Genomic DNA, 25,966 nt, shown 5'->3' on the forward strand with positions numbered 1-25,966 from the left:
GCTTTATTCTACCTAAGTTGCCCTCCCACAAGTGTGTACTCCGAAAGAGTGTTTAGTGCCGCCGCTCAACTTGTCAGCAATCGGCGTACGAGGTTACTTCCAGAAAATGTGGAGAAGATGATGTTCATTAAAATGAATTATAATCAATTCCTCCGTGGAGACATTGACCAGCAGCAATTGCCTCCACAAAGTACACAGGGAGCTGAGATGGTGGATTCCAGTGGGGACGAATTGATAATCTGTGAGGAGGGGGATGTACACGGTGATATATCGGAGGATGATGATGAGGTGGACATCTTGCCTCTGTAGAGCCAGTTTGTGCAAGGAGAGATTAATTGCTTTTTTGGTGGGGGTCCAAACCAACCCGTCATTTCAGTCACAGTCGTGTGGCAGACCCTGTCACTGAAATGATGGGTTGGTTAAAGTGTGCATGTCCTGTTTATACAACATAAGGGTGGGTGGGAGGGCCCAAGGACAATTCCATCTTGCACCTCTTTTTTCTTTAATTTTTCTTTGCGTCATGTGCTGTTTGGGGAGTATTTTTTTGAAGGGCCATCCTGCGTGACACTGCAGTGCCACTCCTAGATGGGCCAGGTGTTTGTGTCGGCCACTAGGGTCGCTTAGCCTTACTCGCACAGCTACCTCATTGCGCCTCTTTTTTTTCTTCTTTGCGTCATGTGCTGTTTGGGGAGTGTTTTCTCTATCGTCCTTGTGGATGCTGGGGTTCCTGAAAGGACCATGGGGAATAGCGGCTCCGCAGGAGACAGGGCACAAAAAGTAAAGCTTTCCGATCAGGTGGTGTGCACTGGCTCCTCCCCCTATGACCCTCCTCCAGACTCCAGTTAGATTTTTGTGCCCGGCCGAGAAGGGTGCAATCTAGGTGGCTCTCCTAAAGAGCTGCTTAGAGAAAGTTTAGCTTAGGTTTTTTATTTTACAGTGAGTCCTGCTGGCAACAGGATCACTGCAACGAGGGACTTAGGGGAGAAGGAGTGAACTCACCTGCGTGCAGGATGGATTGGCTTCTTGGCTACTGGACATCAGCTCCAGAGGGACGATCACAGGTACAGCCTGGATGGTCACCGGAGCCGCGCCGCCGGCCCCCTTGCAGATGCTGAAGTAAGAAGAGGTCCAGAATCGGCGGCTGAAGACTCCTGCAGTCTTCTAAAGGTAGCGCACAGCACTGCAGCTGTGCGCCATTTTCCTCTCAGCACACTTCACACGGCAGTCACTGAGGGTGCAGGGCGCTGGGAGGGGGGCGCCCTGGGAGGCAAATGAAAACCTTTTTTGGCGAAAAATACCTCACATATAGCCCCCAGAGGCTATATGGAGATATTTAACCCCTGCCAAGATTCACTAAATAGCGGGAGACGAGCCTGCCGAAAAAGGGGCGGGGCCTATCTCCTCAGCACACAGCGCCATTTTCTCTCACAGAAAGCCTGGAGAGAAGGCTCCCAGGCTCTCCCCTGCACTGCACTACAGAAACAGGGTTAAAACAGAGAGGGGGGGCACTGATTTTGGCGATATTGAGATATATATAAAGATGCTATAAGGGAAAACACTTATATAAGGTTGTCCCTATATAATTATAGCGTTTTGGTGTGTGCTGGCAAACTCTCCCTCTGTCTCCCCAAAGGGCTAGTGTGGGTCCTGTCCTCTGTCAGAGCATTCCCGGTGTGTGTGCTGTGTGTCGGTACGTGTGTGTCGACATGTATGAGGACGATGTTGGTGAGGAGGCGGAGAAATTGCCTGTAATGGTGATGTCACTCTCTAGGGAGTCGACACCGGAATGGATGGCTTATTTAGGGAATTACGTGAGAATGTCAACACGCTGCAAGGTCGGTTGACGACGTGAGACGGCCGACAAACTATTAGTACCGGTCCAGGCGTCTCAGAAACACCGTCAGGGGCGTTAAAAACGCCCATTTACCTCAGTCGGTCGACACAGACACGGACACTGAATCCAGTGTCGACGGTGAATAAACAAACGTATTTCTCATTAGGGCCACACGTTAAGGGCAATGAAGGAGGTGTTGCATATTTCTGATACTACAAGTACCACAAAAAAGGGTATTATGTGGGAGTGAAAAAACTACCTGTAGTTTTTCCTGAATCAGATAAAATAAAATGAAGTGTGTGATGATGCGTGGGGTTACCCCGATAGCAAATATTGGCGTTATACCCTTTCCCGCCAGAAATTAGGGCGCGTTGGGAAACACCCCTTAGGGTGATAAGGCGCTCACACGCTTATCAAGTGGCGTTACCGTCTCCAGATACGGCCGCCCTCAAGGAGCCAGCTGATAGGAAGCTGGAAAGATATCCTAAAAAGTATATACACACATACGGTGGTTATACTGCGACCAGCGATCGCCATCAGCCTGGAGATGCAGTGCTGGGTTGGCTTGGTCGGATTCCCTGACTGAAAATATTTTATTCATATAGAGCATTTAATAGGATGCATTCTATATATATGTACGTGAGATGCACAGAGGGATATTTGCTCTCTGGCATCAAGATAAGTACGTTGTCCATATCACCCAGAAGATGTCATGGACACGACAGTGGTCAGGTGATACAGATCCCATACGGCACATGGAAGTATTGCCGTATAAAGGGAAGGAGTTAGTTGGGGTCGGTCCATCGGACCTGGGGACCACGGCAACAGCTGGGAAATCCAACCTTTTTACCCCAAGTTACATCTCAGCTGAAAAAGACACCGTCTTTTCAGCCTCAATCCTTCCTTTCCCATGAGGGCATGCAGGCAAAAGGCCAGTCATATCTGCCCAGACATAGAGGTAAGGGAAGTAGACTGCAGCAGGCAGCCCCTTCCCAGGAAAAGAAGCCCTCCACCGCGTCTGCCAAGTCCTCAGCATGACGCTGGGGCCGTGCAAGCGGACTCAAGGTGGGGGGGTAGTCTCAAGAGTCTCAGCGCGCAGTGGGATCACTCGCAGGTTGACCCCTAGATAGTACAAGTATTATCCCAGGGGTACAGATTGGAGAGTCGAGACATCTTCTCCTCGCAGGTTTCTGAAGTCTGCTTTACCAACGGCTCCCTCCGACAGGGAGGCAGCATTGGAAACAATTCACAAGCTGTATATCCAGCAGGTGATAATCAAAGTACCCCTCCTACAACAAGGAAAAGGGTATTATTTTTCCACACTATATTGTGGTACTGAAGCCAGACGGCTTGGTGAGACATAGTCTAAACTGAAATCTTTGAACACTTACATAAAAGGTTCAAATCGAGATGGAGTCACTCAGAGCAGTGATAGCGAACCGGAAAAAAGGGGACTATATGGTGTCCCTGGACATCAAGGATTACCTCCATGTCCAAATTTGCCCTTCTCAACAAGGGTACCTCTGGTTCGTGGTACAGAACTGTCAATATCAGTTTCAGACGATGCCGTTTGAATTATCCACGGCACCCCGGGCCTTTTACCAAGGTAATGGCCGAAAAGATGTTTCTTCAAAGAAAAAAGGCATCTAAATTATCCCTTACTTGGACGATATCCTGAAAAGGGCAAGTTCCAGAGAACAGTTGGAGGTCGGAAGAGCACTATCTAAAGTAGTTCTACGACAGCACGACTGGATTCTAAATATTCCAAGAATCGCAGCTGTTTTCCGACGATACGTCTGCTGTTCCTAGGAATGATTCTGGGCATAGTCCAGAAAAAGGTGTTCCTCCGGGAGGAAAAAGCCAAGGAGTTATTCGACCTAGTCAGAAACCTCCTAAAACCAGGCCAAGTATCAGTGCATCAATGCACAGGAGTCCTGGGAAAAATGGTGGCTTCTTACGAAGCGGTTCCATTCGGCAGATCTCAGGGGATTTGCTGGACGAATGGTCCGGATCGCATTTTCAGATGCATCAGCGGATAATCCTGTCTCCAAGGACAAGGGTGTCTCTTCTGTGGGGGCTGCAGAGTGCTCATCTTTTAGAGGGCAGCACACTCAGCATTCAGGACTGTGTTCTGGGGACCACGGATACCAGCCTGAGAGGCTGGGGAGTAGTCACACAGGGAAAAAATTTCCAAGGAAGTGTGGTCAAGTCTGGAGACTTCTCTCCACATGAATATACTGGAGCTAAGGGCAATTTACAATGCTCTGAGCCTAGGAAGACTCCTGCTTCAAAGTCAACCGGTGCTGATCCAGTAGGACATCATCATGGCGGTCGCCCACGTTATCAGACGGGGCGACACAAGAAGCAGGAGGGCAATGACAGCAAGGATTCTTCGCTGGGCGGAAAATCATGTGATAACACTGTCAGCAGTGTTCATTCCGGGAGTGGGCAACTGGGAAGATTTCCTCAGCATAAATGAATTCCACCCGGAAAAGTGGAAACTTAATCTGGAAGTTTCCACATGATTGTAAACCGTTGGGAAAGACCAAAGGTGGTTATGATGGCGTCCCACCTGAAGCGCCAGGTCAAGAGACACTCAGGCAATAGCTGGGACGCTCTGGTAACACCGTCGGTGTACCAGTCGGTGTATGTGTTCCTTCCTCTGCTTTTCATACCCAATGTATTGAAAATGATAGGAAGGAGAGGAGTAAGAACTATACTCGTGGCTCCGGTTTGGCCAAGAAGGACTTGGTTCCCGGAACTTCAAGAGATACTAAGAAGGGTCTTGATTCGGCAAGAACCGTGTCTGTTCCGGGACTTACCGCAGCTGCGTTGACGCCAAGGCGGGTGAACGCCGGATCCTAAGGGAAAGAGGCATTCCGGAAGAGGTCATCCCTACCCTGGTCAGAGCCAGGAAGGAGGTGACCGCACAACATTATCACCACTTAGGTGAAAATATGTGCCAGGGTGTGAGTCCAGGAAGGCTCCACGGAAGAATTTCAACTAGGTTAATTTCTACATTTCCTGCAAACAGGAGTGTCTATGGGTCTCAAATTGGGTCCATTAAGGTTCAAATTTCGGCCTGTTGATTTTCTTCCAGAAAGAAATTGGCTTCAGTTCCTGAAGTCCAGAAGTTGTTAAGGGAGTACTGCATATACAGCCCCTTTGATGTCTCCAGTGGCACTGGGCGATCTCAACGTAGTTTTGGGATTCCTAAAAAATCACATTGGTTTAAACAACTCAAATCTGTGGATTTGATATATCTCACATGGAAAATGACCATGCTGTTGGTCCTGGCCTCGGCCAGGCGAGTGTCAGAATTGGCGGCTTTATCTCACAAAGCCATATCTGATTGTCCATTCGGACAGAGCAAAGCTGCGGACTCGTCCCCAGTTTCTCCTTAAGGTGGTGTCAGCGTTTCACCTGAACCAGCTTATTGTGGTACCTGCGGCTGCTAGGGACTTGGAGGACTCCAAGTTGCTGGATGTTATCAGGGCCCTGAAAATATAGTTTCCAGGTTGGCTGGAGTCAGGAAATCTGACTTGCTGTTTATCCTGTATGCACCCAACAATGCTGGGTGCTTCTGCTTCTAAGCAGTCGATTGCTCGTGGGATTGGTAGCACAATTCAACTTGCACATTCTGTGGCAGGCCTGCCACAGTCTAAATCTGTTAAGGCCCATTCCACAAGGAAGGTGGGCTCATCTTGGGCGGCTGCCCGAGGGGTCTCGGCATTACAACTTTGCCGAGCAGCTACGTGGTCGGGGGAGAACACGTTTGTAAAATTCTACAAATTTGATACCCTGGCAAAAGAGGACCTGGAGTTCTCTCATTCGGTGCTGCAGAGTCATCCGCACTCTCCCGCCCGTTTGGGAGCTTTGGTATAATCCCCATGGTCCTTTCAGGAACCCCAGCATCCACAAGGACGATAGAGAAAATAAGAATTTACTTACCGATAATTCTATTTCTCGGAGTCCGTAGTGGATGCTGGGCGCCCATCCCAAGTGCGGATTATCTGCAATACTTGTACATAGTTATTGCTAACTAAATCGGGTTATTGTTGTTGTGAGCCATCTTTTCAGAGGCTCCGCTGTTATCATACTGTTAACTGGGTTCAGATCACAGGTTGTACAGTGTGATTGGTGTGGCTGGTATGAGTCTTACCCGGGATTCAAAATTCCTCCCTTATTGTGTACGCTCGTCCGGGCACAGTACCTAACTGGAGTCTGGAGGAGGGTCATAGGGGGAGGAGCCAGTGCACACCACCTGATCGGAAAGCTTTACTTTTTGTGCCCTGTCTCCTGCGGAGCCGCTATTCCCCATGGTCCTTTCAGGAACCCCAGCATCCACTACGGACTCCGAGAAATAGAATTATCGGTAAGTAAATTCTTATTTTTTGAAGGGCCATCCTGCGTGACACTGCAGTGCCACTCCTAGATGGGCCAGGTGTTTGTGTCGGCCACTTGGGTCGCTGAGCTTAGTCACACAGCTACCTCATTGCGCCTCTTTTTTTCTTTGCGTCATGTGCTGTTTGGGGAGTGTTTTTTGGAAGGGCCATCCTGCGTGACACTGCAGTGCCACTCCTAGATGGGCCAGGTGTTTGTGTCGGCCACTTGGGTCGTTGAGCTTAGTCACACAGCTACCTCATTGCGCCTCTTTTTCTCTTTGCGTCATGTGCTGTTTGGGGAGTGTTTTTTGGAAGGGCCATCCTGCGTGACACTGCAGTGCCACTCCTAGATGGGCCAGGTGTTTGTGTCGGCCACTTGGGTCGCTTAGCTTAGTCATCCAGCGACCTCGGTGCAAATTTTAGGACTAAAAATAATATTGTGAGGTGTTCAGAATAGACTGAAAATGAGTGGAAATTATGGTTTTTGAGGTTAATAATACTTTGGGATCAAAATGACCCCCAAATTCTATGATTTAAGCTGTTTTTTAGGGTTTTTTGAAAAAAACACCCGAATCCAAAACACACCCGAATCCGACAAAAAAAATTCGGTGAGGTTTCGCCAAAACGCGTTCGAACCCAAAACACAACCGCGGAACCGAACCCAAAACCAAAACACAAAACCCGAAAAATTTCAAGTGCACATCCCTAATGTCTCCATACATCTATTTATCTCTAGGTATTTAAAAAAAAAAAAAAAAAGCAGCATGGATGATTGCTGAGTAAGCCTGTGAAACTGAGACCCTAAGTGTTTTTCTCTTACGTCCTAGAGGATACTGGGGTTACATTTAGTACCATATGTATAGACGGGTCCACTAGGAGCCATGGGCATTTTAAGAATTTGGCCGTGTGGGCTGGCTCCTCCCTCTATGCCCCTCCTACCAGACTCCGTTTATAAAATGTGCCTGGAGGAGCCGGTCACGCTTATGGATGCTCCGGAAGAGTTTTCTGCATTTATTTTCTAAGTTATTTTCAGGCAGGGCTGGTTGGCATCAGCCTGCCTGCTTCGTGGGACTTAGGGGGAAAGGGGGGAGTCGGACGGCCCAACCTCTTGAAGGGTTAATGGTCACGTTCCCCACTGACAGGACACTGAGCTCCTGAGGGAACTATTTGCAAGCCCCACCACGGCGAGCGTACATTCCCGCAGCACGCCGCAACCCCTAACAGAGCCAGAAGAATGAAGAGTGGTGAGTACTAAGCTGGCGTCTTGACTAGCAGGTGGCCGGCCATTATGGCGGCATGAGGGTACGGAGATGCTTGTCTTCTAACCGGGGAGGAATGCGTCTCCAGACACAGTACACAGCTGTGTCTCAGTACACAGTACCCACACTGGCAAAAACAGCCTTAAAACGTTTTTCTCTCCATTTTGATCACCAAATTACCTCAGCCAGTATAAAAAAGCGGGAAGACCGCGTGCCATTAAAGGGGCGGGGCCTTCACTATGAGTTTATCCAGGAGCTCACCAGCGCCATTTTCCCTCTACAGTGGACACAGACGCTGACTGACAGGGACGCGCAGCTCCTCCGGAGAGCCTCCAGATTACCTCAGCAGTACCAGGGGGTCATAGCAGGGGGGGACAATTATTAGTGTACTAAGTCCCCTATCTGGGTACTTAGTCTGTGACCCAGCGAAGCTTGGCGTTAGCGATAATGGCGTGGTGGGGCTGGCTCCAAATAACTTTTTCCCCTGGAGTGCACTCTGGGTTTTCCTGTGTGTGTGTGTGTGTGTGTGTGTGTGTGTGTGTGTGTGTGTGTGCGCGCGCGCTGTCACATTTACATTGTCAGGCTGAGTGTGTTTCTCTTCACCAGGGAGCTCACTGCTGGGTACTCAGGGCAGTGCACCTTCCCAGAATAGCGGGGCTAAACCGGAGTGGGTTAATTCCATTAAGGGAATGATCTCAAATATTTCTACAAAGCTATCCTGCAATGAGAAAGAGACGCAATACTTAAGACAGACTATGGATGAGTTTATAAATAGAGACTCAGTCCCCAAACCAGCATCTCAATCTCCTCCCATTTGTCTGCAATAACTATCTCTGGCCCATACCCTGCAGTCTCACTCTGACACTGACTGGTCAGACATGGAGGAGTGTGAGGTGGATTTGGAGGGGGGATGCTGCTCTGTCACAGGGAATAGAAGCTCTTATAGAGGCTATCAGAGATGTTCTGCAAAACCCTGATAAGGTGTCAGAGGAGTGAGGAATCTTATTTTAATGTAAAAAAGAGGTTCTTAGTCACTTTTCCTGCGTCAAAGGAATTGAATACCCTGTTTGAAGAACTGTGGGTTAATCCTGATAAGAAATTTCAAATCCCTAAAAGGTTGCTCTCATCTTTTCCTTTTCCTCTAAAAGATACGGCTGATCGTAAAATTGAGACTACACTCAAAGCATTGTACACAGCTGCTGGGGTGGCCCAGAGACCCACTATTGCATGTGCGTGGATAACAAAAGCCATTGCTAAATGGTCAGGTAACCTAATTGAGGGGTTAGATTCCTTGTCTAGGGGGATGTTGTTTTACTCCTGCAGCATATACAGGACTCTGTGAACGTTATGGTGGAAGCCACAAAAGAGATTGCTTTGCTTATTGCATGCACCACCGCTATGGCAGTTTCAGCACGCAGGGGCTTGTGGCTACGCTAGTGGACTGCTGATGCGGACTTCAGGAAAGGCGTGGACGGCTTACCATTCACAGGAGAGGCCTTGTTTGGAGACGAACTAGACAATTGGATCTCCAAAGCTACTGCGGATAAGTCTACGAATTTTCCTTCCGCAGCTCCCCCAGCCAGGAAAGCTTATTCAGCTTCAAATTTACAGTCCTTTTTGACAGTCAAGTTTAAGGGAAAATCCAGAGATGCTTCTACGGCCTCCAGAGGTAAACCACACAAACCAGCAACTGCAGGTACTCAGGAACAGAGCTCAGGCTCTGCCTCCTCAAAGCCTTCAGCATGACGGTGGACCGCGATGCCTGGAGGACTGTCAGGTGGGAGCCTGACTAAAATTCTTCAGTCACATCTGGTCAAGTTCGTGCCGGGATCCTTCGGTCATAGATTTTATTTCCTAGGGCTGCAGACTGGAGTTCCAAGAGCTCTCCACCTCACAGATTCTTAAAAATCAGGCTTACCAGCTTCACAAGAGGCAAGGAAAAATTGACAGCAGTCCATCCAAAAACTGGTACAGACTCAGGCCATTGTTCCAGTTCCACCTCATCTGCACAAGGGGTACTATTCCAACTTGTTTGTAGTACCAAAACCCGACGGTTCGGTACGACCAATTCTGAACCTCAAGTCCTTGAACCTGTTCTTGAGAGTGTTCAAGTTCAAAATGAAATCTCTGAGAGCGGTGATCTCATGTCTGGAGGAATGGGAATTCCTAGTGTCTCTGGATATCAAGGATGCGTACCTTCACGTTCCGATCTGGCCGCCTCATCAGGCTTATCTATGGTTTGCACTGCAGAACTGTCACTACCAGTTTCAGGCCCTGCCATTTGGTCTCAATACGGCACCGAGGGTGTTCACCAAAGTGATGGCAGAGATGATTTTTATACTCCGCAAGCAGGGCGTGAACATAATTCCATACCTGGACGATCTTCTGATAAAGGCGCCGTCCAGGGAGAGTTTGCTGGACAGCATTGGTCTCAACCAATCTTCCCCAGGATCACTTTTGGATTCTGAATTTTCCAAAATCTCACCTAGAGCCAACACAGAGGCTTCCATTCCTGTGAACAAGCCCGTGACCGGGTGAAACGTGTTTTCCCCTCTTTCCTGCGGACCCCCTCCCACCTGAAGACTGCATGGGTGATATTCGACATTTACCTGCATTTAACTATTTATTTTCCTGGTTCTAATTTATTTATCATTTGCTTAAGTGAGACCTCTTTATCGCATAACACTACTGGATCTTCCCAGGGGCATTCTAATTAAGCTTTTAGTGATATGTAACCATGTTGTGTTTCACCAAATATTATTTTTGATGTTTCATCCTTACTCTGTTAGATGCGGGTAAAACCCCTCATTGAATGAATGCAGATTTCCTCAGGTACACACACATTTAATTTTGTGTGGTCACGCAGCCATATCTGCTCCAAAATCTCAAACTGTGTGTTTTCATGATTTCACTGTGCTATAATTCTGAGTCCTGTATATATCATATTTTTCTGACCAAATTGCATATATGTCCGAAGACTGAAATCAGTACAATCATAATAAGTCTTTGATACATTGTGTTGACTATCTGATAATTTACAAACTGCATGGGGTTCTTTTGACTGAATTCAGTATAACCCAATATGCCTTTGGGCGTATGATCTAGTGTGTTTTAAAGCTGACCAATAGGGTCTTCACCATTACTGGCGTCTTACTGTACAATTTAAGGTACACGTTTAGGACTAGCAGTGGTGTGTGATTTTGCACCAAGTCCTCTGCCGGTAATTTGACCCTCAGCAGGAGGTTTTTCAATATCTCTCTTCCTCCTGCCCAAATATCCTCAGTGTTAACATTCTCAAATTCACACACGGCATGATTGGCTCTTGCTTGATATTGCTATTTATTACAGTGATTCCCATGTCCATGCAATTCCCTCTCTTTCTCTTTTTCTCCTTTTTTTTTTCTTCTTTTTTCATCCAATTCTTTTTTCCGTGAACTCTCATCCACGATTCTGGTGAACGCGTCCCCCTGGGGACACGTCTCTCCCGTCTAACGAGGACAGCAGATTCACGCTCCAATATCTATCCTTTCCTTCTTCCCCCCCCCCCCATCTCTTCTTTTCCTCCATTCCCCTCTCAGAGGGCAATCCATCTTCTGTTTCGGTGCACTCTCATTAGTGGCACAGGGCAAATCTTCCTACTACCATACCCCTACGCTCACGCCCAATCTCGTCTGATCTTGGAAACTAAACGGAGGTGGGCTAGGTCAGTACCTAGTTGGGCGACCACTAGGGAATACCCAGTGCAGTAGGAAGGCTGCATTCCCTGTGAGATAACACTAACAGCAGGATCACCACTTTCACTTATTCTTAGCACCTCATTGTGTTCATATCTCATCTCCATCTCCAATAAGGACTTGATTTATCAGGGCTAGATCTCAGTCAGGGTGTAGTCCCTCACTTGAAATCATCCCTACTTAGGGCTTTATCAATACAAACACAGTTTGTACAGATCTTTAGCAGACGGAAGCAGCATGGTATGTAGCTATCTTCCAATATGCATTTATCTGAGCATAAAATAAGATCTGAACATTTCTAATTTCAGAAAAATACAATTTTTGTTTCATCATTTGGAATGCTACTATCCATTTATGTTAAACTTAATCACTGATTTTTTCTTTTGTGCTGAGTTCCCATTTATTTTATGAGTAGAAATAAAGATTTGACTATATTTTTATACACATCACTAATCAATAGACAACACGATACAACAAGAGTGCGCCCAAACAAGAGTCATACTTTTTTCTCCTTTTGTTACATTTTGCCTTCTCTTTGACTCGGGGCGCACCGCCATATGGACAGATGGGAATAATGTTTATTTAATATTATTGTCCGATTTTTGGTTTAAGTATCATTATCTCATATATATCTAAAAAACAGGCCGGTGCAGGATAAACCTTCCCCCTTTTTGAAAACATATTCTGTTTGCTGAGCTCGTCTCAGCTTCTTATCCTTGCACGACCGTATTATATGTTAATGGTAGACAGCTGATGCTGCCTTTACGACTTCTTACGTCACCCTTTTTTTCTCTCAGTTCCCTACTCCATTAAATTTAACTTAATTCCTATTGGCTCCTATCAGATATGGACCCCTGATATGTCAACCATAGATTGTGATTTTGACATAGAAACCAACTCTCAGATTCAACCCCACAAATACCCCCTCGTGTGTGCCTTTGGTCACTGATCTTTTGCTCTCCTGCATACTAGTGGTAACTGGACTGTCAACATTACAGTATGTCCTTATTCTCTCTAAAGAATGAGCTGTCTAAACGCAGGAACATAGAACAATTCGAAGATCTCCTTTCAGAGACTACTGATTCAGAGGTATCATCAGTAGATTGGAAAACATCTCTGTCCAAATTACAAAAAACTCTTCAGAGACGAATTAGTCTAACCTGGGATATCACTACCCTGGAGAACTACATCAAACATAAAATTGTACCAAGGGGTTTGAGACCAAAAATCTTCCCCTCCTTTCCACTGGCCACGGAAAATCTAAAAAATGAATGGGAGGCTACTCTGTTAAAATGCTCAAGTGATTTAATACATATTTTGATTAAACACGACACCCTGATATTGGATCAGGTGGAAAAGGAGATAGAGGATTTGGGAAAAGATCTAGAAAAATGGGAAAAGGACACACCATTTCAGACAACCTTTGAAAACTACAAAAAGGACCTTGACACCTATGAAAGAACCATTATTGACAGAAAACGTAACAAATTGCAACGTGATAAACGTGATTTTTCCCAAGGAGATATTTTCAAGTGGAATTCACAACTTCCCAGGAATAGGGCGAGGCGACAGCAGGAGACACACACCTTCTCCGAATTTGAGTCGTCTAACAGTGAAGATTCCCTCAGTGACATACACGACACCGCATTGTTCGGCTCCACTTCCAACAGAGAAGTTTCCCCTCATTTTTTAGACAGGGGACCGAAACCAAGGGGAAGAGACAGACCTCAAGAAAGACGAGACGAGGGGGGAAGAAGAGGAACAGGACGAGATCTCAAATGGGACACACCACGAACATCCAGGTACCCGGAGCGACAGAGGCGGAAAGCACGTTAAATCCAACTACTTCTCAACAACTGACAATAATCAATTTATCTCGTAGAACTCTTACTCCAGCACAATCAGAGGTCCTTAGCAAAGGACTTTCCTTCTCCCCCATGAAATCCTTCAACAGATTTGCATGGGAAAAGGATTTAAGACTGTTTGGACGAAAACTGCTACTGAAAAAATTCTTTGCGAATAGAAGTCAAGGTATGGACTGGGAAATGGACAATGGCCTAACAGATCAGGATAGGAGCACATTGGACATCCTTGAAGAACTTTATTCTGAATCGAACACTGACGTCTTACCAAATCGACGTCCGATATGTAAAGGGCAATCTAATTTTTTCCCTACGGACAATAATAGCCCTGAAGTGCAGGTGTTTTTGAATATGGTTGCCAAAGAATTTGACATCATTCACATGAAGAATCGCAGAAAGCAACATAGATTCTCAGACAACCTGAAAAAGGAGGAGAGATTAGCATTAAAGGAGATACAAGCATGGAAAGATGTGGTGATAAAACCGTCCGATAAGGGCGGAAATATCGTTCTCTGGCCGACAGAGATGTACGTCATTGAAGCACTTCGCCAACTTAATCAGACGGACTGTTATAAGAAGCTTCCCTTCAACCCGATCCCTCAGTTTTTGAAAGAATACTCTCAGCTGATTGACGAAGCAGCATCAACAGGTACAATAACCAAACAGGAACACAAATATCTTTCTGTATCCAATCCAAGAATTCCTACTCTTTATCTCCTCCCCAAAATTCATAAAAACATACATAGACCCCCCGGAAGACCAATAATGTCTGGAAATGGAGGGATATTGGAGCAGCCGAGTCGCTTTTTGGACTTACATCTTCGTGAGCATGTATTACAACTTCCTTCTTACTTACAAGATACCTCAGACTTACTCCGTAAGATACAGAATATAAACTTCGAGGATCACTTTCTGTTAGCCACATTGGATGTTGAAGCACTATATACTAGCATCGACCATCAGATGGGCCTTGAAGCAGTTGCACACTATGTACACTCCGGCAATAATGATGACTTTAACTCTCTATTACTCAAACTATTGAAATTTGTATTGGAAAAGAATCATTTCACTTTTCAGGACCGCTTCTATTTACAAGTTAGGGGTACTGCGATGGGTGCGGCCTGTGCACCCACTTATGCCAACCTCTTCCTGGGGAGATGGGAACAAACTCATGTTTTCAACGAACTCAATGACAGGTACACTGAACATGTTTTGGTTTGGCTAAGGTATATAGACGACATTTTTATTATTTGGGATGGCACAGAGGAACTTTTGTTGTCTTTCATCCACCACCTGAATAATAACAACCTGAACATCAATCTAACACATTCGATCAGCAAAGAGAGAGTTGCCTTTCTCGATCTGCAGATTTACAAGGCGAATGATGGCACCATTGCTACAGAGCTCTATCGAAAAGAGACCGCCACGAACAGCATCCTCCTTCAAACCAGCGCACACTTCCCCCCTACCATAGAGAACATCCCTAAAGGGGAATTCTTGAGACTGAGGCGTAACTGTTCAGAGGTAGGCACTTATAAGATTAAAAGTCTGGACTTGATCAATCGCCTTGCAGAAAGGGGCTACAGCAAACGCTCGCTTAAAAGGGCCCGCAAAGAAGCACTCCAGACCAACAGAGATACTTTGATCTCACAACATCAGCCCAAGACCAAAATGGACGATACCAAGATTAGGTTCATCGGAACCTTCTGTCCCGAATGGAAACTCCTTAAACAAGCGATTGAGAAACACTTACCCATTCTGCGATCAGATGCAGACCTAGCACCGTTCATAGACTCCAAAGTCAATATGAGTTGGCGCAGGTCCATGAACATCAAGGACCACTTGGTGAGAAGTCATTTTGTGAAAAATACTCCAACACAAAGGCAGATAACAGACTTTATGACGAGCAATGCATCTGAACGAAGTAGAACAATGGGTTCCTTTCCCTGTGGAAAATGCAAAGCGTGCCCCCATATCTCCAAAACCAATTCAGTGGTGGACAAATATGGTGATAACATACTGATCAAGCAGTTTTTTAACTGCGACACACAAGCACTCATTTACTGTATAACGTGCAGTTGTGAGATCAAATATATAGGAATGACAACCCGAAAACTAAAAGAGAGAACTTTGGAACATCTGGGTTCCTGCCGCAATGCCGTCACAGATCTAGCTCGCATGAAGAAAATCACCACAGTGGCTAGACACTTCAATACCTATCACCAAAACTGCCCACAAGATCTGAAAGTTTTTGGATTGGAACAAATTCACCTAGGAGTGAGAGGAGGTGACCTCACCAGAGAACTCCTAAAAAAAGAGAGTGAGTGGATTTTCAGACTAGGGGGTTTGAGACCTAATGGCCTCAATGAAAATATAAATTATAGTGTCTTTTTGTAGACCTTCTTTCTTTTCTTTTTACAACACAACCATTACATAGCTACGTACTTAATGAGTATCAATCTATTTGATTATTGTTCTTTGTCTCCTCTCTCCTTTTTTTTTTTTTTTTTTTTTTTCACATTCCCTCCCCCCCCCCTCCCTTTCTTTCCCTCACTGTTCCATAATTTCCTATAACACCTCACCCCTTCTTTCACCTCCCACCATCTGGTATACTCTCACTTCACCCATTCTGCCCATATCTCTGGCTCACCCACTTTACCGCATATATAGCGGTTTCCTCACAGGCAATACGCTCACACCTATCCTTTTTCTGTATGTTCCAATCTCTTTCTTTCCGCCTCCCAGTACTTTCATACTCTGCATTACACGCTGTCACAACAAGTGATCACCTCACGGGAGGCATAACATCTCATCACTTCGTACACACTTCCAACAGTCCTTCACCTTACCCCTCACATGACACAGATTGGCATCTGGTCTGACCATCATCCTTCTCATCGTCTTTTCTTCCATGCACTCCCAGCACATATATATGTGTGTTACTCATAATTTTCGCGTGTATATGTGCGTGTGTGCATACAGGCATGTATGTCCATATGTATGCGCACGCAGATATGTATGTGTGGTTGTGTATATATATATATATATATATATATGTGTATATATAGGTATGTGTACCAATGCAAGTGTGTGTGTACGCATGTGTGTGTGTATGTATATATATGTATATGTGTGTGTATGCATGTATGCATGTGTGTATGTACATATGTGTATGTGTGTGTATGTATGTATGTGTATGTGTGTATATATATATATGTATATATGTGTGTATGTGTGTGTGTGTATGTATATATATATATATATATATATATATGTATATATATATATATATATATATATATATGTATATATATATATATATATATATATATATATGTATATACTTTTTTCTTGGCACGTTTTTCTTGGCACTTTTGTGGTAACTTATTCCTTAATTATCTAGATCATTTATGTGCCTATTTTAATCTTCCTAATAATCATTATTCTCATTCTATTTTTTAGTTTTTATTTATTTATTATTTTATTTATTTATTAATAATTTTTTTATTCTTTCATTTCTTCATACATTATTAATATTTTCATCATTTATACTCATCCATACACATTCTTAATTTATTCAATTAATTTTCTCCATTCTTACACACGCTCACTCATTTTCACACCTCACCCACTCACTCAATCATTCTATTTCATCTATCAATAACCCTTTTTTTTCAAATTTTGTGTTTTTCCAATATACAAACTCTGATATTGCCCACATTAATCTCTTATCCACTCACTCCAAGGGAGTGTTGCAGTCTGATATTCCCCCCCCCTAACTAGATGAGGGACCCTTCATCTGATAGCCCACCATTACCAGTATCACTGGGGCGTCATCTCTAGTGATGTTAATCACGCCCACAGTAACCTGGCAACCTACATTCCTGATACGGGGGCGGAGGTCCGTACGCACACTTCCGCCCTTCCTTGGCATCAGAGACCTCCTGTTGCCGGCTGTATCCCGGCAACGGCGTGACGTCACTTGAGGGCGGAAGGCGTGAGGATCACTTCCGCCCTCGTCTCACTCATACTGACTGCCTAGTGTTGCCGGACGTATCCCGGCGGCAGTGTGGCGTCACCCAAGGGCGGAAGTTGAAAGCATCACTTCCGCCCTCAGCACAATGCCGCACAATGTGTCCTGTTCCCGGCCACTAATATATCACAGGTAAATACGGGCAACAGAGTGTCCGCCCACCTGTCAATCCACTTGCCTACCCCTTACCACTCGGTATTCATCCCAGCGTGTCACAGCCAATAGGCTAGCATATCCTGATCCCGCCCCCAATCACAGCCATTGGCAGTCAGGTAATGGAAGGGGCTTTAAATTTCTGGTCAACTCAGCACACACCAGCTGCTTCATGGAAGTGAACAAGCCCGTGACCGGGTGAAACGCGTTTTCCCCTCTTTCCTGCGGACCCCCTCCCACCTGAAGACTGCATGGGTGATATTCGACATTTACCTGCATTTAACTATTTATTTTCCTGGTTCTAATTTATTTATCATTTGCTTAAGTGAGACCTCTTTATCGCATAACACTACTGGATCTTCCCAGGGGCATTCTAATTAAGCTTTTAGTGATATGTAACCATGTTGTGTTTCACCAAATATTATTTTTGATGTTTCATCCTTACTCTGTTAGATGCGGGTAAAACCCCTCATTGAATGAATGCAGATTTCCTCAGGTACACACACATTTAATTTTGTGTGGTCACGCAGCCATATCTGCTCCAAAATCTCAAACTGTGTGTTTTCATGATTTCACTGTGCTATAATTCTGAGTCCTGTATATATCATATTTTTCTGACCAAATTGCATATATGTCCGAAGACTGAAATCAGTACAATCATAATAAGTCTTTGATACATTGTGTTGACTATCTGATAATTTACAAACTGCATGGGGTTCTTTTGACTGAATTCAGTATAACCCAATATGCCTTTGGGCGTATGATCTAGTGTGTTTTAAAGCTGACCAATAGGGTCTTCACCATTACTGGCGTCTTACTGTACAATTTAAGGTACACGTTTAGGACTAGCAGTGGTGTGTGATTTTGCACCAAGTCCTCTGCCGGTAATTTGACCCTCAGCAGGAGGTTTTTCAATATCTCTCTTCCTCCTGCCCAAATATCCTCAGTGTTAACATTCTCAAATTCACACACGGCATGATTGGCTCTTGCTTGATATTGCTATTTATTACAGTGATTCCCATGTCCATGCAATTCCCTCTCTTTCTCTTTTTCTCCTTTTTTTTTCTTCTTTTTTCATCCAATTCTTTTTTCCGTGAACTCTCATCCACGATTCTGGTGAACGCGTCCCCCTGGGGACACGTCTCTCCCGTCTAACGAGGACAGCAGATTCACGCTCCAATATCTATCCTTTCCTTCTTTCCCCCCCCCCCCCCATCTCTTCTTTTCCTCCATTCCCCTCTCAGAGGGCAATCCATCTTCTGTTTCGGTGCACTCTCATTAGTGGCACAGGGCAAATCTTCCTACTACCATACCCCTACGCTCACGCCCAATCTCGTCTGATCTTGGAAGCTAAACGGAGGTGGGCTAGGTCAGTACCTAGTTGGGCGACCACTAGGGAATACCCAGTGCAGTAGGAAGGCTGCATTCCCTGTGAGATAACACTAACAGCAGGATCACCACTTTCACTTATTCTTAGCACCTCATTGTGTTCATATCTCATCTCCATCTCCAATAAGGACTTGAATTATCAGGGCTAGATCTCAGTCAGGGTGTAGTCCCTCACTTGAAATCATCCCTACTTAGGGCTTTATCAATACAAACACAGTTTGTACAGATCTTTAGCAGACGGAAGCAGCATGGTATGTAGCTATCTTCCAATATGCATTTATCTGAGCATAAAATAAGATCTGAACATTTCTAATTTCAGAAAAATACAATTTTTGTTTCATCATTTGGAATGCTACTATCCATTTATGTTAAACTTAATCACTGATTTTTTTCTTTTGTGCTGAGTTCCCATTTATTTTATGAGTAGAAATAAAGATTTGACTATATTTTTATACACATCACTAATCAATATACAACACGATACAACAAGAGTGCGCCCAAACAAGAGTCATACTTTTTTCTCCTTTTGTTACATTCCTGGGAATGATACTGGACACTGATTCGTAGAAAGTGTTCCTTCCATTGGAAATGTCATTTGTAATCCAGCCGAGGGTTTGGGATGTCCTGAAGCCAACCCGGATATCGGTGCATCTATGCATTCACCTTCTGGGGAAATTGGTGGCCTCTTACAAGACGCTTCAATACGGAAAGTTTCACGCAAGATCTGTTGGACAAATGGTCTGGATCACATCTTCACATGCACCAGAGGATCGGTCTGTCGCCAAAAGCCAGGATCTCCCTTCTGTAGTGGCTACAGATTTCTCACCTTGTCGAGGGTTGGAGGTTCGGAATTCAGGACTGGATCCTGTTAACCACGGATGCAAGCCTCAGAGGTTGCTGAGCAGTCACCCAGGGGGTGCAGTTTCAAGGAAGATGGTCAAGTCAGGAAGTTATCCTTCCAAACAACATTCTGGAACTCAGGGCCATTCAGGTCCAGTCGGACAATGTGAAGGCAGTGACATACATAAACAGACAGGGCGGAATGAAAAGCAGAGCAGCAATGTCAGAGGTGTCAAGAATTCTCCTCTGGGCAGAAAAAAACGCTGTGGCGTTGTCAGTGGTATTCATTCCGGGAGTAGACAACTGGGAAGCAGACTTCCTCAGCAGACACGACCTGCACCCAGGGGAGTTGGGCCTTCACCCGGAAGTGTTCAGGTGCTTGACACGTTGGTGGGGATGTCCACAAATCGTCATGATGGCCTCTCATCTCAACAAGAAGCTCAAGCGTTATTGTTCCAGGTCGAGAGACCCACAGGCAGTGGCGGTAGACGCTCTGATGACTCCATGGGTCTATCAGATGCTGTATGTGTTTTCTCCACTTCTTCTGATCCCCAAAATTCTCAAAACAATAAAAAGGGAAAAGGTTCAAGCACTACTCATTGTTCCGGACTGGACAAAAAGGGTCTGGTACGCGGACCTTCTGGAGATGCTCCTGGAAGATCCGTGGCCTCTACTTCTTCGCAAGGATCTTCTGCAACAGGACTTACCGCGGCTACGTTTGACGACATGGAAGTTGAACGGCTGATTCTATCCAGAAGAGGGATTCCTAACAAAGCTATCTCGACTATGATCCAATCCAGGAAGGGGGTAACATCTAAACATTACCACCATATTTGGAAGAAATATGTCTCTTGGTGTGAGAGCAGAACTTATTCTGTGGTGTAATTTCACCTGGGACGTTTCCTGCTTTTTCTGCAGACAGGTGTGGATGTGGGCCTACGTCAGCCTTTTCTATTTTCTTTCAAAAACAATTGGCTTCTCTCCCTGAGGTCCAGACATTTTCGAAAGGTGTTCTGCGCATCCAACCTCCCCTTTGTGCCTCCCACGGCACCTTGGGATCTCAATTTGGTGCTGCAGTTCCTCCAATAGGACTGGTTTGAACCATTACATGAGGTTGACGTAAAATAGCTTACATGGAAGACTGTCACACTGTTGGCCTTGGCTTCAGCAAGACGTGTGTCGGAGCTGGGGCTTTTGTCTCACAAGCCCCTATTTAATTTTCCATGAGGACAGAGCTGAACTCAGAACTCGTCAGCAATTTCTTCCAAAGGTGGTGTCTGCGTTTCACATCAACCAACCTATTGTGGTATCGATTATCACCGACATTTCTGCTACTTCAAAGTCTTTGGATGTTGTGAGGACTTTGAAGGTATACGTAAAGAGGACAACTTGTCACAGGAAATCTGACTCGCTGTTCATTCTGTATGATCCCAATAAAATTGGGTGTCCTGTTTCAAAGCAGACAATTGCATGCTGGATCAGGCTCACTATCCAGCATGCTTATTGCACAGGTTTGCTGGTTCCAAAATCTGTACAGGCCCACTTTACTAGGTCGGTGGGTTCTTCCTGGGTGGCTGCCCGGGGTGTCTCGGCTTTACAGCTCTGCTGAACGGCTTCTTGGTCTGGTTCGAACACGTTTGCTAAGTTCTACAAGTTCGATACTTTGGCCTCTGAGTACCTTCAGTTTGGTTAATCATTTCTGCAATAACATCAGCACTCTCCCACCCACTTTGGGATCTTTTGTACATCCCTATGGTACTAAATGTAACCCCAGTATCCTCTAGGATGTAAGCGAAACTAGATTTTTAATTTCCTACCAGTAAATCCTTTTCTCGTAGTCCGTAGAGGATACTGGGTGCCCGCCCGGTGCTTCGTTCTTCCTGCACTGTTACTTGGTTAAGTATTGTTGGTTCAGCTGTTGCTGTTCCTGTTTAAAGTTGGATTAGGATAGGTTTCCTTGGTTTTGTGTGTGCTGGTTCGGAATCTCACCACTATGTTTATCTATCCTTCTCTCAAAGTATGTCCGTCTCCTCGGGCACAGCTTCCTAGACAGAGTCTGGTAGGGGGGGCGTAGAGGGAGGAGCCAGCCCACACCATCAAGTGCCCATGGCTCCTATTGGCCCTGTCTATACCCATGGTACTGAATGGAACCCCAGTGTCCTCTACGGACTAGGAGAAAAGGATTTACGGCTAGGTAATTAAAATCCTATTTTTTTTTTCTTTTTCTTTTTCTTTTGGCCCTTTGTACATATCCAGCTGCTAAATACAACATTGAAAGATGTTCAGGAAAGTTCCCAAACCAAATGATTTCACCTCATAATTCACATTTTGTTTTCTTCTTTAGGTGTGTCACAATATTTTCGCTAGCATTTAGCATGGATGGAAATTTTCTCTCTGCTTCAAGTAACACAGAGACTGTGCACATCTTCAAGTTGGAGACTGTCAAAGAAAAGTATGAAACTTTTATTTCCCATAACACACCTGTTTTCTTAAATGTATTCTTTTTACACCTCGCTTAACTTCTGGACTTAAATTATGAAATATTACAGAAAGTGAAACAGAAAAAAGTATATAATTACCTTTTTACAGTTCTAATATTTGCTTTATGTATTGTCCCACTCCTCTACAGTGCCATGCAACACACACACACACACACACACACACACACACACACTCACGCTTTGGGGGAGATTCAAATGTTTAAAAAGTCAGTTGGGTGTCTGTTTTTCCCTATCTAATTGACAGGAAAAAACAGACACCCAACCAACTTTTCAAACATTTGAATCTCCCCCTTTATGTGCATAAATATTAAATAAAGTAGCCTAATTTTTTCACAGGCTAGAATTTGTACCTGATTCCATATATCTGCAATCTCTAGAAATTATATGAACTGTTCAGTTCTTATTTGGAAAATATTTACCAATTTTTTTTAGTTAAACAAGACAGTCTAAAAAAAATATAAAGTGAGTCTGAATATTTAATATTTTATACTACAGTACATCGCTGATATTTTGGTAAAAAAAAATCCTCTTTTGATTGAAATATAACAAGACATCACTCGCCACTGAGCATCCTACAGAAAAATCCTACCAAAATGCAATTGGTGTTCTCAAATAAAATTAACTCCTTTCACATAAAATCCAATGATTGTTTGGGGTGTTCATTGTATACAGTAGGCATGAATGGAGCACTTAGAGGGGGTATGTCAGAGTGAAGGATGGCTTTAGGTTGATCTCAAAGTTGTAACCTACGAAAACTATTGTTACTTGTTGATGACCATAACAATGTTCATTGTTTTTTATGTTCATTGATTATTTATGAATTATTTACTATTAACAGTTATTTATATAGTACACACATACTACTCGGCACTTTGGAGAGTATATGTTTCAGTCATTCACATCAGTCCCTGCCCCAGTAGAGCTTGCAATTTATATTCCCGATCACGTGGACACACATAGACACTAGGGATTGTAGAATGTAAGATCCATTTTTGTTAGAAGCCAATTAACCCACCAGTATGTTGTTGTTGTTGTTGTTGTTGTTGTTGTTGTTGTTTTTTTTTTATTGTTGTTTTTTATGGAGTATGGTTGGGAACCAGGGCAAACACCCACTCAAATATGGGGAGCACATAAAAACTCAACACATGTAATGTCTTGGATTGAATATACTCATGACTTCAGGGTTGTGAAGCAGTAATGCTAACCACTGAGCCAACTATATATGCATTTACAAAATGTCATGGAATTATTATATGGCAATTGTTCCCTGGGACAGGATTCCTACCAATACGAAATGACTAACGACCCACAAATGGGGACAGTAATAAATGCAAATACTGTATTAACAGTAACACAGAAAACAAAATTAGAAAAAAAAATTCCCACCAATTTTGAACAAGGGGACCATAATTAAAAGGGAGGTTGGGTTATAGTGAACAGCACTTTCTGTTTTAATTACATGTGAGGATGGTTTTAAATGCATTAAAAAAAAAAAACTTTCATTTTATGTCTTGTGTTGTAACCCTCTTCCCGTATAATGGACGGTGAACATCCATCCTCTATTAACAGCTAAAATTGGAGCCAGCATCAATATTGGTATCAGCTTTCCAAGTTCCTTTAAACTCAGAAACCCATACTCTTCCAGTTTTGGTTTGCCCATTTAATTGCAACTTAGAGCATAGGCGGCAGAAAGAGGGAGGGAGTCAGGGGTTTGTATTTATTTCAACATACTTTCTGGTGCTAAATCAATAATGACATTCAATATTAATAAGTGATCAATTAATTTCTGCAACGGAGTACACTGTGATTCCACAGGGAATTACATCGGGGTGTGGAGTTGGATCTTGATCCGAGGCACCAAAAGGCTAAAAGCTTTGACTGTTCCCAGGATGCATAGCGCCGCCTCCTGTATATGGGTGTGGATCATTAGATCGACAGTATCTAGGTAGACAATGTTTAGGTCGACCACTATAGGTCGACAGGGTTTCTAGGTTGACAGGTCAAAAGGTCGACATGAGTTTTTCATTTTTTTTTTTGTTTAGTTTTCTCCGTACAGTGACCGGGAAGCCCAATTAGTGCACCGTGTCCACTCGCATGGCTCACTTCGCTCGCCATGCTTCGGGCAAGGTGCCTCGCTCCGTAACCGCTGCGCTCGGCACAGTTTACCGTACCAATCGTAGTCCACATGGATCGTTAAGTATGAAAAAAGTTAAAAAAAGAAAAAAAAATTAAAAACTCATGTCGACCTTTTGACCTGTTGACCTAGGACATGTCGACCTAGAAACCCGGTTGACCTTGAAAACATGACGACCTAGTGACTGTTGACCTATAGTGGTCGATCTAAACATTGTCGACCTTCAGACCGGATCCCCTCTATATCCCTGCCTCCAGGCACTGGAGCTAAGTTTGTAAGTTGGTGCCTGCAGTGCAGGCAGCTAACAGGGAGGGCTGCGCTAGGCAGCCCTGAAGAGCTTTTACTGATGATAGAAGACTTCAAGGGCCGCAGCACAGGCACTTAGAAATGGTATATGTTATGCTGACATATCTTGCTGTGGCTCCCTCACCTCCCCCAGTGGCGCTTTATACTCCCGCGCCCTGGTTGCCGGGTACTTACAGCGGAGGGCTCCGGTTTCTTCAGGGCACACACACACACCGCTGCTCTCCAGGATCGCGTGGCCGCATCGTAGGGAGGAGGTAAGAGGGTCCCCCAGGCGGGACCCGCTGAAAATCTTGATCCGACATGGTCTCCAGGATAATGGCTGCGCACGCTGGCGTGGACACTGTGGCCGTACAGAGACCTCACTAGACCACCAGGGCAAGGGGCACAGGTCGGATTATATAAAATCCATTTCAATAGGTCCCACAGTGCCCGGTGGTGAAGTCCAGCAAGGGGATAAGGTTCTGACCTGTAGCCCCTCCCCCAGGCGCCATTTACAGCAAATGTTCCCGCCCTGGAGCTGCATCTCTGTCTCTCTCACTCCCTGTCAGTGTTTGGGCCCATTACACACATGCTGAGCTGATTCTGCGACTGCTGGGCAATGTCTCCTTTGTAAAGCCGCCTGCATCATCAGCGCTGTGCATTTACAGGACACTTAAGTATTCTACATGTAATTTAGGCAGTGTTCGTTAAGAACAATTGCATAACTACAGGTATATTTAGTACAAGTACCCTGTGATATACATCCAGTCTTTACTGTGCATTGTTATATCTATATACCTACATAGCTTAACTTGGTAGTACAGTTACTTAGTATTACTAGTCCAGTGCAGTTTTATTGTTTGTAATAATTTCTGCATTGTACATGTGACTGTGTGTGTGTCAATAGCTGCTGTGTGATCTCCATTCCGTGTAACTCACACATATTGCTATCCCTATATTCTGTACCCTGAGGGGGGCTAAGTGCATCAGGGTTCTCATATGATATAGTGTTTCACAGGATATACTACTTTGGTATTTTTCTCTGTGTATTACAGTCACCATATACCTCTTAAATCCTCTGTTTGTGCTCTGCTTACAGTCACACTATACAGGGGTTTTTATTTGTCAGGTAATTTGTCTGCATATATTGTACTATTACGCACTAAGGTTCCGCTTTCATATAATGTCTGCTAAACAGGGCGGTAGATCCATGGCTGATCCTGCACCATGCTGTGCTGATGCCACGGATTGCTCAGAGGAAAACCATAGCAGCTGAGGGTTCAGGTACTGGGGGTTCTGTACCCCCCAGTTAGTCTGCACCAACAGGGGCACATCAAGACCCGCCTTGGGCTGCTTTCTCGAATTTACTGACTCCGCTAGTAACTTGACTTGCGCCCCCTATGGGACCTCCTGTGCCATTACAGCCACATATTGTCCCTGCAGTTAATCCGCCATGGGCAGATACTCTGTCATCTCAGTTACAGCAATTAAATCAGTCTTTGACTAAGCAAAATCCTAACCCTTGCCCACCTAGGACCAAGGGGTCATCTAAACAGG

The 25,966-nt window shown here is 44.7% G+C and overlaps 1 protein-coding gene and 2 pseudogenes across 2 annotated transcripts in view; all 3 read left to right on the top strand.

Annotated features, from left to right (window-relative positions):
* WIPI2 (WD repeat domain, phosphoinositide interacting 2) overlaps positions 1–25,966 on the top strand; it is a 797,269-nt gene that overhangs the window by 668,699 nt on the left and 102,604 nt on the right. For both annotated transcript variants that reach the window (XM_063934120.1, XM_063934121.1), the window contains one exon: positions 21,834–21,941. In XM_063934120.1, the coding sequence (XP_063790190.1) occupies positions 21,834–21,941 (108 nt within the window). The remainder of the gene's footprint in view (positions 1–21,833; positions 21,942–25,966) is intronic.
* Positions 11,112–11,230, top strand: LOC134947335 (5S ribosomal RNA; annotated as a pseudogene).
* On the top strand, positions 18,560–18,678 carry LOC134947046 (5S ribosomal RNA; annotated as a pseudogene).

The sequence above is a fragment of the Pseudophryne corroboree genome, chromosome 7 (assembly GCF_028390025.1).
Source record: "Pseudophryne corroboree isolate aPseCor3 chromosome 7, aPseCor3.hap2, whole genome shotgun sequence".
Classification (NCBI taxonomy): domain Eukaryota; kingdom Metazoa; phylum Chordata; class Amphibia; order Anura; family Myobatrachidae; genus Pseudophryne; species Pseudophryne corroboree.